Source organism: Macrotis lagotis, chromosome 4, assembly GCF_037893015.1.
Source record: "Macrotis lagotis isolate mMagLag1 chromosome 4, bilby.v1.9.chrom.fasta, whole genome shotgun sequence".
Classification (NCBI taxonomy): Eukaryota; Metazoa; Chordata; class Mammalia; order Peramelemorphia; family Peramelidae; genus Macrotis; species Macrotis lagotis.
In genome coordinates, this window is record NC_133661.1 from 37,966,373 (window position 1) to 37,984,313 (window position 17,941).

The 17,941-nt window shown below is 36.1% G+C and overlaps 1 protein-coding gene across 1 annotated transcript in view; it reads left to right on the forward strand.

Moving 5' to 3' along the window:
- GRID1 (glutamate ionotropic receptor delta type subunit 1) overlaps positions 1–17,941 on the forward strand; it is a 1,019,672-nt gene that overhangs the window by 650,373 nt on the left and 351,358 nt on the right. The window contains exon 4 of the mRNA XM_074236323.1: positions 1,330–1,383. Coding sequence (XP_074092424.1) covers positions 1,330–1,383 — 54 coding nt within the window. The remainder of the gene's footprint in view (positions 1–1,329; positions 1,384–17,941) is intronic.

The window sequence follows — 17,941 nt, forward strand, 5'->3', positions numbered from 1 at the left end:
TATCACCTAGTTCTCTTGTCTGGCACATAGTAAGGATCAAAAGAATGTTTATAGATTGACTTTTTGTTTACATTATGATTTGGCTCTCCTGGTCTGTGAAGAAATAATATGGTCAGTTGTATGTCTCTGAAACTTAGAATTTCTCAGTTCATTTTTAGGAAAGTAGTTCTTGTGTCTTTCCTTTTTTACTCAACCCTGGTATTTAAAAAGCCTGACTACCTGAAAATCCAGAAAGGGTATCCTTTGGTACTATTGTTGATGCCAATGTTTCTTTCTGGAAAATTTGTCTGTATGGGTTTGGATGTTGAACTGGGCAGGTGGGGAAATGAAGTTCTTAGAGTCATTATCTTCTCTTTTGTTCCTAATCTTTGTCCTTTCTGTTTTTCCCTTATCAGAGTTATTTTTGCTTTTATTTTATTATTTTTTTACTATCTGGCAGTATCCATGTATTTCAACCCATTGTTTGTGGAACAGAGGTTAGAACTGGTTTTTGATGAGAGAGAGGAGTTGGCACTAAATAAGAAAAGGAAGAAAAATTTGGACCACATATTTTGAGGGACCAGTTCCCATTTTGAAGGTTGTCATGACATTTATAGGAAAAAAACCCCTTTAACAATGAGGTAGCACATGATACATTGAGAAGGATTCATAAATTTCTGGGTCCTTGATAGGAAAATGCCCCACATTTATTATGCATTCTGGTACAGTGAAAAGTATCTTGATTCTGGAGACTTGAAACTGGAGGTTATGTCCTATGATGCTAATTTCTTATGCTGTCTTGGGTAAGGTGCTTTGCTTCTGGGGCGGCTAGGTGGCGTAGTGGATAAAGCACCGGCCCTGGAGTCAGGAGTACCTGGGTTCAAATCTGGTCTCAGACGTTTAATAATTAACTAGCTGTGTGGCCTTGGGCAAGCCACTTAACCCCGTTTGCCTTGCAAAAACCAAAAAAAAAAAATGCTTTGCTTCCCTGGGTCTCAGTTTCCTCATATGGAAATGAGGGAGGTCAATGGCCTCTGAGATACTTTCCAATTTTATAAGACTCATGCCCTCAGAACCTTAAAAAAGCTGGTCTTTCTCCTCTGATTCAAATAGTTATCAAGGAACTTGGAGCTTGGTCTTAGGTGCCCAGCCCACCCAGGCAAGAGGATAATAAATGATATGGTCCTATTGAAACATAATGCACACTTGACTAAAGTTGGGCAGCCCTATTCCTGAGAGATAATAGACTTTTCATGAACAAAATTTTCTAGAATGCTGGTGAAAAAGTGAAGATATCCTCCCTAGGATGTATTATTTATTCACTGCATTTTTTTTCCTTTTTTCCTACAGGCAGTGGAAACCAACCTGGCTTCTAAGGACAGTCACTGGGTGTTTGTTAATGAGGTAAGAGAGTCCTCCAGTTGGACAGCCCTAATCTGACCTTACTTCTCCTTTCCCAATTTAGAATATCAGTATTGCTGGGGTCAGAGCCCAGATACTCCAATGTTATCCCTATAATGGTGAGAATGAGCAATTAAAAGCTCTGGTCCTTTCATAACATGTATTTGGAAAAATAAAATATCAAATAAAAAAACAAAAAAGAAAACCCATCCCCAGCCATGTTTTTGTTTCCTTGAATGTAAACTTCAAATGGGAATATGTACATTCACACATGCATGTGTGTATGTATTTTGTGTGTGTATGTGTGTGTGTGTGTGTGTGTGTGTGTGTGTGTTTTAAGTGTGGGGGTAGGGATTCTGATGACATTCAAGTAGTGGAAATATTTAGGACCCTTGATTCTCTTTGGCAACCAGTGACAGTGGCAGAGGACTGTGGATGTAGGTTTGATGTTAATTGATATCTAACTGCAGACTGTATTTTTACTACTTGCCTGAATTCTGTAGAAGTGTGATTATCAGCAACTCCTAAATTAACTGATCAGTTTCTAATAGCTTCATTCCATAAGAAGCCAGGTTTATTATGGCGGTAATTCATTCTTTTATGATGCATTGTTCTCTATTAGCTCAGGATAAAATAATTGAAAAGGATTCTTTGGTTTATTCTAATAATTGTGTAGATAGTATCAGGTAGCAGTTTGCTTCCTGGGCCGACTTTTTAGAGTTTTCCTATATAAATCCAGATCGTATTAGTTGCTCGTTTTATCTTGACCAGTCATAGACATTTAGAGTAACTATCTATTTTCCTTGTGGCACTTTTATAGTATGTAACACTCTGTAATTAATAGAAGGGACATTGCATCCATCCTTCCCTTTAGTGAAGGGCTTCCTATAACCACTTGCAACCTCCTAATCCTCTGATGTCTGATGGTCTGAGTTCCATCAGCTTCTCCCCAGGCCCCAAGGAACAGAATTCTCTTTGTTCTCAGAGACACCCTAAGTCCCAGACCTGAGGCTGGCTTTTGTTTTTTGATGTTTCATTCAGGTTGTGAAGGGACCCCCACAGAATTTCCCCTATAAATCTTACAATTCTCAGGATTGCTACTAAGCTATAAGAAGAAGGAGATATATTTTGAACACAAGGTATTTTTGCCTCTGATCTCTCCCCCTTCATGTTCCCCCCACCTCCTTATCTTTATCTTTTTCTTCCCACTTCCTTCTTGGTTTCTCCTTTTCCCTTCTATTTCTTCTTTTTCTGTCCCTCGCGTTCTCTGCCTTTCTCCTCCCCCTCCTTTCTTTCTTCCTCTCTTGATTCTTTTTTCTTCTCCTTTACTTCTTTTCTCTTGTTTTCTCTCTTTCTATTTTTCTCTCCATCTCTTTCTGTTACTATTTTCCTCTGTCTTTTCCACTTCCTCTTCCTCTCTCTCTCCCTTTAATCTCCTTTCCCCCCTTTCCTTCTCCTATTTTATCTTATCCTTTCTTCTTTTCTCATTTCCTCTTCTTTCCTCCCTTTCATCATCCCCTTCTATTTTTGTATAAATATTAGTGTTCCCTCTTAGTTTGTACCAAATATTGGTGGCCATTGGTGTTCCATGGAATAATGTCAATTCATTTTGTCTCCTCTCAGTCTGAACAACCAAGTAGCCTCATCCCGACCAGAATAAACATTGTACATAACCACAAACATTCATAAGTTCTGAAGGATGAGATGCAATGGAATCAAAGGAATAGTTTAGACATTGCTATAGCTATAATTTTGGTGTCAATCAGCCTTCACCTAATGGATTCAGGGGAAACACTATCAAGCATCTTATAATAAGTTCTCCGATTGAATTTTGAAGACAGACTTAGTTGGGAGTCAGAGAGATGCTGGGACATTGTCACATGGTAGAAAGATAGAAGACCTTGGGGTACCTTGAAACCCCTACTAATTAACCAATAATGAGGGATGACAGACAACCAGAAAGGACTGGAGCAATGTAGCTATCTCAGGGTAAAACTGTGTAACAACTGGTAGCTTTATATTTTAACTAATTTTTCTTACGAATTAGGTGCTAATTTCAATTTCCCTAAGATGATGAAAGGATATAAATGTTACAAGAATATTATAATTTTGTCATCCTGGGATAGAGTCCCACTCACCAGTCAGAATTATACCTATGACTGCTTAAGTTTATTACATGTTTATGAAAAGTAGAGATAAGATATTCATCTGGGGGACACACTTAAAGTATCCCATTCATTTTCTACATGAGGTAAGTAAAGAGGGAAATGAAAACACACTGGCTTCCCCCAAACTCTGCATTTCTTCCTTTGGTAACATATTCTCTTCTGCTTCATTTAGACATTGGGGCAAACTCCAAGTATTTCTTCAGTTCTTTAATTAGCACCTAAGGCCAAATTCTGACAGTAATGAAAAAGATGCTGGTAACACTTAGGTCCAGCTAGGCACTAGTGAAATTTTGTAATGAAAGTCTTTCTGTTGACTCAGAGATGCTTGCATGGTATTTTTTGTTGTTATTGTTGCTGTTTGTAAGGCCTCTAAAACATTGCTGATTATACAACATATATGACATTTCAGTTTATGATAGGAAGATGTGATGGTTAGAAGGCAGTATTGCATAATGAATAGCATGCTATGAATGAAGTCAGCACCGCCTTTTTATCCTTACTTAAAAGTGTATTAGATGTGCAATATTAGGTAATCCAGTTAGAATCTCTGATACTCAGTTGCCTCATTTATAAAATGGGCACTTTCTGCATAAGGTTATTAGGAAGGTCAAATTAGGTAATATATGAAAACACCTTGGAAACCTCAGTCTGCTCTATAAATGCCAGCTATCAATTAAGTGATGGATGTGTTCGGCTGTATAAATACACAAAAGCCATCAACAGAAATGAGAAAGGGTTGCAATCTTCATTAGCAATACCAATGAAATCATGGTCCATTGGAATATTGAAATAGAATGCTATTCAGAAAATGCTTTTCTATATAAAGTCAACTATTTTTCTTTGAGACAGCTCCCTTAAGTATTAAATACAGACACATGCTGAAAACCCTGGACATATGTTTTACTCTCTTCTTCTATCACCATATGGCTCAAGTGGAAAATAATCTTCTTGTTATTATTAGTTACTTTTTTCTCTATGACATCATCTTAGATTCTGCATTTATTAATCATAGAAATTTTCCACTATCATTAGCAGTAGACAAATAAGTGTCTGGTTTTCTTTCTGGATGATAGCAGACGAAAGGTAAAGCCATGTTGGCAAGTGTTCTTAATTTATTTTTCATTGTATAATGATTTTGCTTAGCAAGAACTAGGGCTTCATGATACATATATATGTATACACACACACACACACATATATATATATACATATATATATACATATATATATATATATATATTTCGTAGGGACTGTTCTATGTTCCAATTCCAAGTTGATTTCATTTGGGTAAGCACAGATGATGGAAGTATGAGAATTTGGTACTAAAGATCTATCTCTATCTAACATCTACCTACTTTTCTATTTATCTATAATCTATCTACATGTAAGGGCATATGTATGCAGAGTAATGTACAGCTATTTATACACATATGTGTATAGTTACACACACCCAAACTTCCATTATCTGTTTTTATTCAAATAAAAAACATTTCTATGCATACATATGTTTGTGTATGTAATTTCACAATTTAATTGACAGTCATCCATTTTTCCAGATAACTGCAAGAATATTAAAAGTTTAGACTCCTAACTCTTTCTGTGTGTATAATTTCACAATAAAATTAACATAGCCACCGAATTTTAGTCTTTCCTTTAATCTTCTAGGTCACTGCAAGAATATTAAAAATTTAAACTATAAACTACATTTTGTGTGTGTTGGCTGATTAATTTAGGCTGAATTCTTAAACTTGAGTTTGTGAAAAAATGACTTAATTTTAACTCTGTCTTTGGTTTTGGTTTTATTTTTTTGGTGATTCGAAGTATTTGATACATTAAAAAATATTCTGAGAAGGGGGTCAATAGATTTCTTCAGATTAACAAAGGATTCCATAACATAACTACCATTCACCTGTCCCACAACATTAAAAAAAGCACACTAAAGTAAAAATTCTGTTCTAAAACTTGTACAGAAATGCCATTCCAGACAAACAGAGAAAAATACATTTATTCTCCTATGAGGGATTTGGAATCTTTCAATATGCATGTTTTACCTTATTCTTCCTTTGCAAGATTATGCCCCAATATTGTCAAATTAAGATCTCCCCACTCTTTTTCTATAGCTATTACCTAACCTGCCCTAAAAATACCCCCACCACTTATCATCATCATCATCATCATCATCATCATCATCATCATCATCATCATCATCATCATTCTCTCTGTCTCTCTTTCCATCCTCTTGAGGATTTATGGGAGTACATGAATAAGAGTTACAATTTAAGAAGGCATGGATGAGTTGTAATCTACACCGTTAGAGTAAGTGTTGACATCATTGTGTTCACAAGTGCATTAAAGGATTTGATGATTTTGGTCCATATCCAGAGTAAATGGATCAATTAAGAGCATTTATTAAATACTAGACTCAAGACATTGTGCTGAACACTGAAAATAAAAGAGAGGTACTGGCCTCAGGAATATTACATTCTTAAATGAGAAAAATTTGAAAGAGTGGAATTTAGGGAATTGTCTCTGTGAAGTCACCAAAACAGTCACTTTATCCATTTGGCAATCAACTAACTCACCCTTTGCAGGAAAATAAAGAGATAGTACAATTGTATTGGTTTGATTACTGAGTCCTGAGAAAGAAATGCAAATGGACTTGGGAGTGGGAATGGGGAATGGAATAGCTGTAGGGATTGCCCAGATTAGATAACTGTATAGAAAGTGAACCATGTCATATAAATATTATATCCTACTCTGTAATTCTCTGCTCTGTTAGCCACATAGTGTGCTACAGGATTGTTGGACTGACGTAGGGTAATAATTTCATTAGTTAGTGGACAGAAAAAGGTCCCAGAAGAGGTGATTTTGAAGAATGATTCATAAGGGAGAAAAGAGACACATGGGGCCATCAAGGAGGAATGGTGAGAACAGTGTCAAAAATATTTGTGAAGAGTAAGATCTCAATAAATAACCAATGACTGAATGAAAGATATTATTTAGAATATTGTAATGTTCACCAACCTGAATACATCTGATTATTACATTTGACCATAATTTATATGCTATAGTCATCTTAGTTATTTGAAAAAAAAAGTAAAAAATGGCACATTTTTATTATAAATTGTATTTTTTCCTTCTAATTTCTGTTATTTTATTTAAAAGCACTTATTCAAACATAATGAAAAATGCATAGAATATTTTCAAAGAAAAAATTATCATATTCATAGTACACCATCCATAGATGTTCTAATATCACAAATAGGAAATTAGATTAAGTATATTGAAATGGGTTGAGTTTTCAAGTAACAGACTGTTGCTTTGTTTGCTCCACAGTGAGCAATCTGGCATATTTGCTCTACTCTCTTTCTACTTTCTTGAATCATCTTATGTATCTTTCAAGTCATAGTCTATTGAAATATTCTTTTCAGTGAGCCATAGTCATGCTTAAAAGACCATTTCTGATTATGAATCAGAGACGGAGACCCACCATTTATTGGCCCTTTGTTTTTCCTCTTTGTGCCATCTGAAGAGAAAGTGAATTGATATTTTAGTCATCAAAAAAAAATTCCACAACAACAGCAACAACAAAATCCAAATCTAGTCTACTATGAAAGATGATCTGTATTATTGTCAATGTGATTGGAATCCACACACCAGTTACTTAGAGAAGTGAAGACAGTTTGGAAGAAATGATTATGCTTATTGCTGGTTCTCATGGCAAAATAGGTCCTGCCTTCAAGGAGATTTTATTCTATCAAGAGAGGCAAGATTCACATGAATAGGTAAATATCAAGAATATACAAAACAAATACAAGTAAATTTTTGGGGAGAAACTAGTTGGGGGTTCATCATTTGAGGTGAGTTAACTGTTACTTTTAAAATACATTTTGATAACTATTTCAATATAACTGGTTTTCTTTGTAAACCTTTGCATATTATTTTATTTATTCAAAATATTATTTAGAGAAAGGAACCATAGACATCAACAAGCTACTAAAGGGTTCCATGATTAAAAAAAGGTAAGAATTTCTCCACTTGGACCTAGAGACATCAGGAAAGCATTCATGTAGTCTGAACTTTGGAGGCAGGTAGGGATTTTAAAAAGAACTATAATAAGGGCTTGTTGTGTTCTGAATCATCTTGCTTATTTTTTGTAAAAGTCTTCTAGTATCTTAGGAAACTGGGAGTCCAAGAGCAAACAGTCAGATGGTAACATGTAATTGTGTCCAGGTGCTATTCTCATCAAAATGAAAATTGATATTTTTTTCATTTGTCCACCCATATGTCCTTTTTTCCATTTCCAGTGACGAACAGCAAGTTCATTCCTCCACAAAGATGGCAGTCCCGTTGTTGTAAATGTTCTCAAATGTTCTTTAGTAAACTGGAACCATACTTAAATGACATTTGTTGTCCTAATTAGTGAGGTAGTTCTCTCTGACAGGTATTATTATGCATGAGGAAATTAATTTTTTTTAAGAAAATGCTTCAGCCAATCCCTCAGGGTAGGGTCTGTATTGCTGCACAGATGTCAGTGTTGGAGTAGGGAGGGCTAAGAGAGAAGCTACCATTTCTCTAAGGGAAAAAGATTTAGCTTTCTAAACCTTAATCTAGAAAATGCAGGAATTCACTTGATTAAATGACAGCACATCTCTTCCTAATGATGGTGCAGGGGGATTAGGCCAAGTCTCATCTACCAAGTTATAATAAGATATATTTCATATAACAAAAGAGAGAAGTCTGATATAACAAGATTTGCATTCGAGGCAAACCTTGTTACACCTGCCTTTTCTTGCTGAAACTTATGTCTTAGGGAACATGATTGGACCTTCTACACCTGGATCCATGTAACTAATTAGAAGCTATGTTAGGAATATGTTCTCAGATATTTACTTACTCTCTTTGTTCTCACTAACGGAGTTATATGCTTGATTGCTTCAGTGAGAACCTAGGTATTAGCATAAAGGCCTCCAACCCCTTAGAATGGCTCCCTTCATCGGCACCTCTGTGAGGCTGCCACTGTCTCATAACCTGGGAGATCAGCTTGTTTCTGTCAGAAGAAGTCTAGGTCACTGGCTTCATTTCCAATCAACTCAAAAATCCTTACTAGGAAAAGTGGTTCAGAAAGAGCCATCACTGTTGTCGTGGCTTCAGACTCCATGTTTTTCGACATGAGTCAATTGTGCCCGAAAAGTACACTGTCATCTTACAGAGTTTTGACAGAACGATCCCCAGCAAAGGCAGCCCTGACACCCTCAGTGCTTTAAAAATAGATTTAATTACAACGTGCGGCAACGTGTCTGAAAACGAAAGGTTAGTGCCTCTACCTGAAGGCAGTTTCATCCATCGTTTTTCCAGCAAATGAATCTTTGGTTGATTCAGATAAACCTGCTGCATTCAATCAAATGCACTAGAAAGGCTTTATTAGCACCCTACCATACCCTGTCATTACACCTTCTTTGCCAGTCTGGATAATTATTATCCCTGGTACAGAAGTGAGAACAGAAGCAGATACACATGGGGTAGAGAATAATAACAACCAACTCATGTTTCCATGGTTTACAAAGCGCTTGCCTTACAATAACCTGCTGAGGTGGATGGGGTGGGTATGATTATTATCTTCATTTTTCAAGGAGGGCAAGACTCACATGGATAGCAATTGAGTTGACTGCAAACTCATTGATGTGATATGGTGTCCAACAATGGTAAAGTAGTCTTAATAGGTATTAAGGAAGGTATTGTTTCTAGACTAAGAGAGGTTGCTGTCCAACTGTGCTCTACCCTGGTCAGGTCACATCTGGGCATTGTAGCTTCAGAAAGGCATTGAGCTGGAAAGGAGAGCAACGAGAATGATGAAGGAACCTGGGGCCATGACATACAGAGACTGGTTAAAGGAAATGAAGCTGCAGAAGAGAAGACCCAGAGGGAAATGAACATAGGATCACTGTCTTCTTGTATTTAGGCATCTGAAATGTGGAAGCGAAAAGAGACTAATTAGTTTTGTTCCCAGAGACTGAACTGGAATCAATGGGTGGAAATTACATAGAAGATACTTTAAGCTCAGTGTCAAAGGGAAATATAACTTTCCCCCCTTGACACACGCAAGCTTGTACATCAATGTTTTGGAAATGAATCAAAACTGAACATTTTCATCTCCAAATTTCTGGAATTCTGTGCCAAAGTCAAGATTTAAAGTCTGACTCTTTCTACCCAAGTTACAAATTTGGATAAAAGGTTGTATGAATTTTTTGGTGTAAAACCAAAAGTCATACTTTTCAATGACAAGACAAAAATCAGTAAAATAGTGATAGAGGCCATGGAAAGACAGGCAGGAGAGATTCGTGAAATGCCTCAGGCTTTGTTCAGCTTTCCAAACAGTCAATACTTTGTTCACCCTTTACCTCCTCTTGAAGCTTGTCAAGGAAGTGGTGTTGCACTGTAGAGAATCTGTGTTCATAGAACCTGTGGTCAGAATCTCCCTTTAACATCTAATGCCTAGGTGAGCTTAGAAAAATGTTTCCTCATCAGTATAATATGTGTACAGGAAATAGTTTAGACTACAAGGTGTCTGATAGAAGTTTTGAGTCCTAGAACTATGATCCCATGAGGTGTTGAAAAGAGTTTTGCTACTTAGTTATATTGAACTGATTGAAAAAACCCAAAGCAATATCATTCTGTTCCAAAAGGTGGGAGGGAATTCTTTAACTCTTCTCTGCTTCACTGCCCTAAATAATTGGGTCCCAAGATTCATTTGCAGCAGATAAAATAGTTTGTGAGCCACTAAAGCTTGAAAAAACCCAAACTTCATGGGAAGTTGAAAACTATTCTGTGCATTCAGCACAGGTCATCCATCCTCCATCTCTAGGACATGCTCCCTCCTAAATCTTTGCCACCAAAATTTTCTCCCCCACCCCTTTCTTCCACTTTAATGCTCTCAATATTCTTACCACTTCTATCTCACTTTGAAAGAATACTTTCCTTCCTCAAGATTTTAGGAATAGATCACTCTCCTGCTAGCTACTATTCAAGGACCAAAATAAGAATCACACAATTGCACAATCACAACAATTTGGATTTGGAAAATATATTAATGATCCTCTAATAAAATCAACACTAAAGCAGCAAGTGATCATTTAGCCATTTCTGCCAATGATGGGAAATTAATTGCCTCCTGAGAAATCCATTCTACTTGAGATAGCTTCACTTTTGGGGATCCCCAGCATGATAACTCACCTAGTTTTATATTTTTCACTCATTGGTTCTCTGTTATCTAATCTGCTTTTTTTCAAGTGCCATTATTTTCAGTGCATAAAAATAGTCATCCTATCCTTCCTGAATCTCTTGAGACTAGTAGTCTCCCAAAGTTTTTGAATAAAGACTGTTATCAGTTTGCCTTTTTAAAAACGGACCCACATGATGCTTATTTTTTATTCATTTATAAATGAATAAAACTTGTACAAAAATTAGAAATAAAAGAGATGATATAATGATGAATAAATATTTCTTCCTAGAGGAAGCAATGAGTCATTCGTGTTTATTGAACAGTCATACCTGAACTTTTGTAAAATCGCTTTGGCCACAAGTGTGAAGGATGGACTAGAATGAGGAGAGATATAAAGAATAGTGATCAACTAATGCAAAATATTGTTCAGGAGAAAAGGTCATCAGAAATGGTAGCTCTGTGACTAGGAAAAGGGGAAACAAATAGAAAATCACATGGAAATGGAAACGAAAAGATATGATAACTCAATAGATGAGAAGAGGAAAGAATGAGGATTTGAAGCTGACACTAAAGTTATGAACTTAAGTGGAAGAATGGTAGTATCCTTGGAAATATTTAGAAAAAGGTGAGGTTAAAAGTAAAAGCAATATTATGCAATGTTTTATTGGTAGCAAACCATCATATGTATGTTCTACTCCCCACATGAAGAATGGAGGAGATGTGGATTATATTCAACAGTTATGATTCCAGGGATTAGAACTCACTTTTGGAGAGGTAGCTGCTACAACCAAATATTCATCATTAGCAGGAGGGGGATGGGTGGAATGTTCTGCTGTGGTCTTTGAAGTAATGGTGCAATTACTGTCCCAAGGTATTGTCTCCTAGGTCAGAAGAGAGAAGGTCAGGGACTTATGCAATGGACAGAGGGTGCCAGAATTGAAACATTTTAGGTGATAAATTTGGGTGTTTTGTAGAAAATTGTCTGCCATGATTGCTCACAAATAGCTACCCTGAAGAAGATTGGATTTGATCTCTGCTTTTGACTCTTGATTGATTATACCCTCTGTGTTCTGTCTTTAGGAATAGCCGTCCTAGACGAAACATTACAAATTGATTTTCATATAACAGGAAGTCAAGACTCTTCAATATCCTTTTTTTCTGCTATTGTTGACTTTCAGTTGTGACTGACTCTTTTTGACTTCATTTGGAGTTTGCTTGGCTAGATATATTGCACTGGTTTATCATTTCCTTCTCTCGCTCATTTCAGAGATGAAGAAATGAGTCAAAGAAGTTCAAGTGACTTATTTAGTATCACAGTGTCTGAAGCCAAATTTCAACTCAGAAAAATGACTCTAGGCCTAGTGCCACTATGACACCTAACTGCCTATTCACTATCCTAGCTGCCCACAGCTATAATACTCCATTTGACTCCTGTTAGATTGTAAACTCTTGAAAATAGGAATAATTTGTGTCTATAAAACCCATCACAAAGAACATTACTGAATTTTTTTATCATGGTTTGAACTAATATGGGCAATTCCTTCTTGCTGTGTCCATAAATCCCTAAGACTCAGAAAAACAAACAATAACAAAAAAACCCAAAACAAAACAGATAACTAGGCAACCAAACCAAAGAAACACAGGAAACCAAAATAGTAAACATTTTTTTTTCCATTTTGGTGAAGAATTGAATGAGGAGAACTTTCTATGCTACCATTAAACAAAACCTCCCAATGTCCCTCAGTACCCAAGGTATTCACAATGGCATCATGGAAACAATGATGTGGATTTGAGAGAATGAGATTTGGAGTTAATGGGCTAAGAAAAAAATCCTTTTTTTGCTTTAAGTGTCAAAGTATGACCTGAGTCAACTCATGGAAGTTCCTTGGGTTTCAGATTTCTTCCACTGTAAAATGAGGGGGGTTGAGGTAGTAGATCACAACTCAGATTCATCCCAGTTCTAAATCTGTTATACCAATGAAAATCCATAATTATACACATTTTGAAAGACCTTGGGGGTGAAAGCAAGGTAGAAATTATTTAGTCCATGTATTTTCAGAAAAATTAATAATTTATTAAGAAACTATCATTTCCAGACCCTGTGGATACAGATAGAAAGGAATCAATTCCTGCCCTCATAGAGTTTGCATTCTTCTTTTTTCTTTTTCCTTTCTTTTTTTTAACCACCCATTGGTCTCCAAACTCTCAATAGGGTTGCTGCCAGTGCTAAACATATCTATGGAAGTAATAATTGAAATATTAGTGTCATCATGTTAATTTATCATGTGATTTTGACCCATATATAAGGGACTCTTTATAAAAGAGAGACCTTCAAGACTTCTTTTTCTCCCTACTGAGTCAAATGCTGTCAGTAAACAATAAATAGTAAGATCTGTCATTCCCTACATATCTCATTCCATTGTGTTGACATAAAATATGGTTTGCCTTAGAAAATCCCCAGTGACTCACAAAGTGGAAATAGGTCAGATACAGAACTGAGTCGGGGTGGGGGTGGGGGTGTTGAGGCTTAGGATTCTTTCTGTTGGTCCATGTCGACCTTGTTCACTGTGTTTTAAAATGGAACTTTACCCTGAGTTTCTTACAGTATCAGATGCTAAACATAAGTATAGCTGCTTAAATACCTTAGGGACACGTTTATTACAGATAAAAATCTAGGTTTGCAGTAATGAAGTCAGAAATGAATTGCTGGAAGCTCATAGCAACAGAAATAATCGGCTCTGGGCAGGTAACCTGATCTGATAGAAAACTAAACTGATGGGCTTATAGAATGAAGGAGAGCTTGGCCTCCCTCAAGGGCATGGGCAGAGGGAAGCTTTAGCCCCAAGCAGCAGGAGGTAAGAAGGAGTAAGGTAAACTGTCCCCAGAGAGATGGTCTGCAATCCAAATGACTGCAGAGTGAGACATGGAGAAAAATAGTTTACAAACACTGCTTAGGACAACAGAATTCCAATTCCTTCACCTTCAGTCTATACAGATAGAGAGGTATATTTAAAGCAATAAAGGGGCAATGGATGCATAAATAAATGTATGAAGAAAAAAATGAAACCAGGAATTTAAAAAAAAGTATAAGGAACTATGCAAGAAAGAGAGAAATGGAGGAAGGGAGGGAGAAAATGAAGGAAAGGAGGAAATTATAAAGGAAAAGAAGGGAAGTGAAGAAGGGAGAGAAAGAGGAAATAATGGAAAAATAGGGAAGATGGTTGAAAGAAGGAAGGAAGAAGGAAAGAAGAAAGGAAGGGAGGGAGAAAAAAGAAATGGAGGAAAAAGGAAGAAGGAAGGAAAGATCACTTTTTCCCCCCAAAGAAGTTTCTTTTCAAAGTGAAGATATGGAGGTAAATTTTATCTCTTTACTGGGGATTCAATGGAGGTTAGTGAGAGAGATGATACTTAGAATCCTCTGGATAAGCTTGGTAGGGACATGTTTAGATTGAAATGCTGATAAAGCTTCCAGATTTCATGAAAAACACTGTTTTGTTTTTTTCCCTATTGTTGTCTGGCTTCAGGCTGCTAGACGGGGTGTTAGAGACAGACTGTATAGAAGGAGATACAAAATATATTATATTAGCAAGAGGTCCATAAATCTGGTATCATTAAAATTTATTTCTGGTTTTCAAAAGATGTGAGAGGTGTTATGAAGCCTGTCTTCTTCAAATCAAGGGTCATCTTTAGGAGATGCTGAGAGAATATCATGTAGTTTTTTTTTTCTCTTTAATGACCGGTATGGTAATTTTCATTGTGTAATATGTGTGTGTGTGTGTGTGTGTGTGTGTGTGTGTGTGTGTGTGTGTGTGTGTCCCTGATTGCACTAGTGTTGCTATTCTACAGAAATAGGAATGACTTCATTTTCTAGGACCAATGGCCTAAATTGTTCATAATTAAAAATAATACCTTGCAAATATTGCTTTCCAATTCTTTTCACATGCCTAAATATCTCATGTGATCACAACACTTCTACTAGGTAGACAGTGCTGATATTATTCCCATTTTATAGATAAAGAAAAAGGACCAGAGCAGTGAAGAGACCAGCCTAATTAAACACACACACACACACACACACACACACACACACACACACACACACACACACAGAGAAATAGAAAGCAACAGGTTTAGGACCCAACCCTGAAAATTCACAGCATCCAAAGTCCAGGGACTGGTATTTTAGGTGTACTCACAGCTGAACTGTAATGTTGCTTTCTGGGTATTAGGAAAGTGGTAGAATTCCAATACTGAAGGAGCTCAAGACCTTGTCACAAAGTTGAAGGTACAAGGGTTGTTTAGTTAAAAGTAAAAATTTTGTTGGAGTGGACATAGGCCTCATGATGACTATTTTTTTATCTTAAAGTTTAATATGAGAATTTAACTTTGTTCAGCTTGGAATTTTACTTAAGTTCAGGATTGTTATGCCCTACCTGCCCTAACAAATATACAGTTCTCAGGGCCCTCCATTGCTTCTAGAATCAAATATAAAAGTTTGATACTTTGCATTTAAACCTTTCTATAACCCAGTTCTTTCATAGATTTCATGTCCTCTTATCTTCACTCTGATCCTGATACTCTGGGATATTTGTTGATCCCTACATGATATCATCTTTAACAATATCGTTATAGAAGGCAGCTAGGTGATGGATGCAGTGGATTGAGCACCGGTTCTAGAATCAGGAGGATCTGTGTTCAAATCCAGCTTCAGAGACTTGCCACTACCTGGATTTGGACCTTGGGCCTCGCACCCAGGTCCATCTCCAGTCAACCTGATTCATATCTGGACACTGGACCCAGATGGCTCTGGAGGTGAAAGTGAGACCAGTGATTTAGTACAGCTCCTCTCACTTAAAACAAATTCACTTGTTTGTCATGGCATCACCTCCCTGGTGTCATAGTCTTCTTCAAGAGTAAAGGACTATTCTCTTTGTCCCAGCAATTCCAATTCTAGGTCTATATCCAGAAGAACTAAAAAAAAGGGAAAAGTCCTACATGTTCCAAAATATTCATAGCAGCTCTTTTTGTAGAGGCAAAGAAATGGAAATTGAGGGGATGCTCATCAATTGGGGAATGGTTGAACAAGTTATGGTACATGAATACTATGGAATACTATTGTTCTATAAGACACCCTAAATGGTTAGACTCTAGAGAAGCATGGAATGAGTCAGAGGCTCTGATGCTGAGCAAAGGGAGTAGAACCAAGAGAACAATGTGAGATGATCATCCTTGATGGAAGCAGCTCCTCTCAGCAATTCAGAGAGCCAGGACAACTGCATTAGACCAGCTATGGACAATGTTATCCCCATCCAGAGAAAGACAAAACAAAACAAAACAACACACACACACACACACAAACATACACACACACACACCTCTTCAGAATCTAATGAACAATTTATGAAAATTATCTGTTTCCCTTAATCCTAATTCCTCATACTGAAAATTACTAATCTGTAAACATGTTTATCAAAAATCTGTACATACAATGCTAACCTGACTGCTGCTGAGGAAAGGGTGGAAGGAAATTTTGTAACTTAAAAATTTACATGTTCCTAAGGATGAAATTAAATAAATAAATATTTTTTTAAAAAGAGTGAAGGACTAAAACAAAACAGTAAGACAAGATTGAGAGTTTTTGTGATATGATGACTTGGACTCACAAAGATTTGTGTTTGAACTAGGTATCAGGCATGTGCTAGGTCTGTAACCCTGGGCAAGTCATTTTACCTCAGGTTTTTGTTCTATTAATGGAGGGAGTGAGACTTGATAACCTTTAAAGTACCCCTTAATTCTAAATCTTATGATCCATGAAGAAATGCAAGATGAGTGCTAGTAAAGATGGATGAAATTAAAATTGATTGAATGACTAGATGCAAAAGATTGATGATTGATGGCCCATACCAACCAGGATACAATGCTTTAGAGAAATGCCTGGAATTGAGTTCTTTGCTTTGTTATGGCCAATATTTTTTAATCAATTACTGAATGAAGATACAAGTGGCTTTGGCTTATTTTCAGATTTGCAGATAGCATAAAGTGGAAAGGTAACAGCATTTAGAAGGACATATATCAAAGAAGCATTCCCCCAAATAATATATCATTGGAATGAAGATTAAAAGATGGCATTTAGGAATGTGGAATTAGGGATCAATGCAAAGTCATATACTTGACTTCCAAAAATCAAACACATAACTCCAAGTTAGAGAAATGGGATTATTGACCAGTTCATCAAATAAAAGATCTGCTTTGTTAAGTGAACTGCAAGTGGAATATCAATCAATAATGTGATATTGGAAGACTGTACTATCTTTTCTTTTAAAATTGTTTTAAATTTATGGAATAAAGCAAACATTTCCATAATAGAATAATGAAAAAAATGATTGCATATGAAATTACAAATCAACTCTTTATAATTTGCTATTCCTTTTAAATATACAAGAAAGTTATCACATAAATTTCTTTTCTTATTTCTTCCTTTCCACCCCACCCTAAAGATGATCAAAATTAGACAAAAATATACATATATATGCATATATATACACATGCATATGTATATTTATACATGTAAAATTATTATATATATCCTTCTGTTCATCAAATCAGTTCTTTCTATGTCCTTTAGAATTGGGTACTTACAATGGTCCAAATAATTTATTCACTCAAAACCATTCTTAAAAAAACATTACTGTTTCTGCATACATTGTTCTTGGTCCTGCTCATTTTACTCTTCTTTATTTCATGCAAGTCTTTCTATGTTTTTTCTAACATCATTGAGCTCGTCATTTCTTGTAGCACACTTGTATTCCATCGCAATCATATACTGCAACTTGTTCAGCCATTTCTTAATTGATAAGCATCCCTGCAATTTCCAGTACTTTGCTACTGCTCTAAAGCTGCTATAAACATTTCAGAATATAGAGATTCTTTTCTTTTTCTCTCTAATCATTTTATCTTAATTGAATTGAGAGAAGCATAATGTCTAGAATCAAGGCGTTGATTGTGCTTTTGTACTAGTCAACAACCTGTGTATTATTTAAATTTCTGAGATCCATCTTTTTAAGAAAAGCTTTGACAAGATGGATTTTGTATATGGGAGAGCTAAGAGGAAGGTTGGAAGAATTTGAATTCTCATCATATGAAGATTTTGAAGGTTCTGGGATTGTTTTAC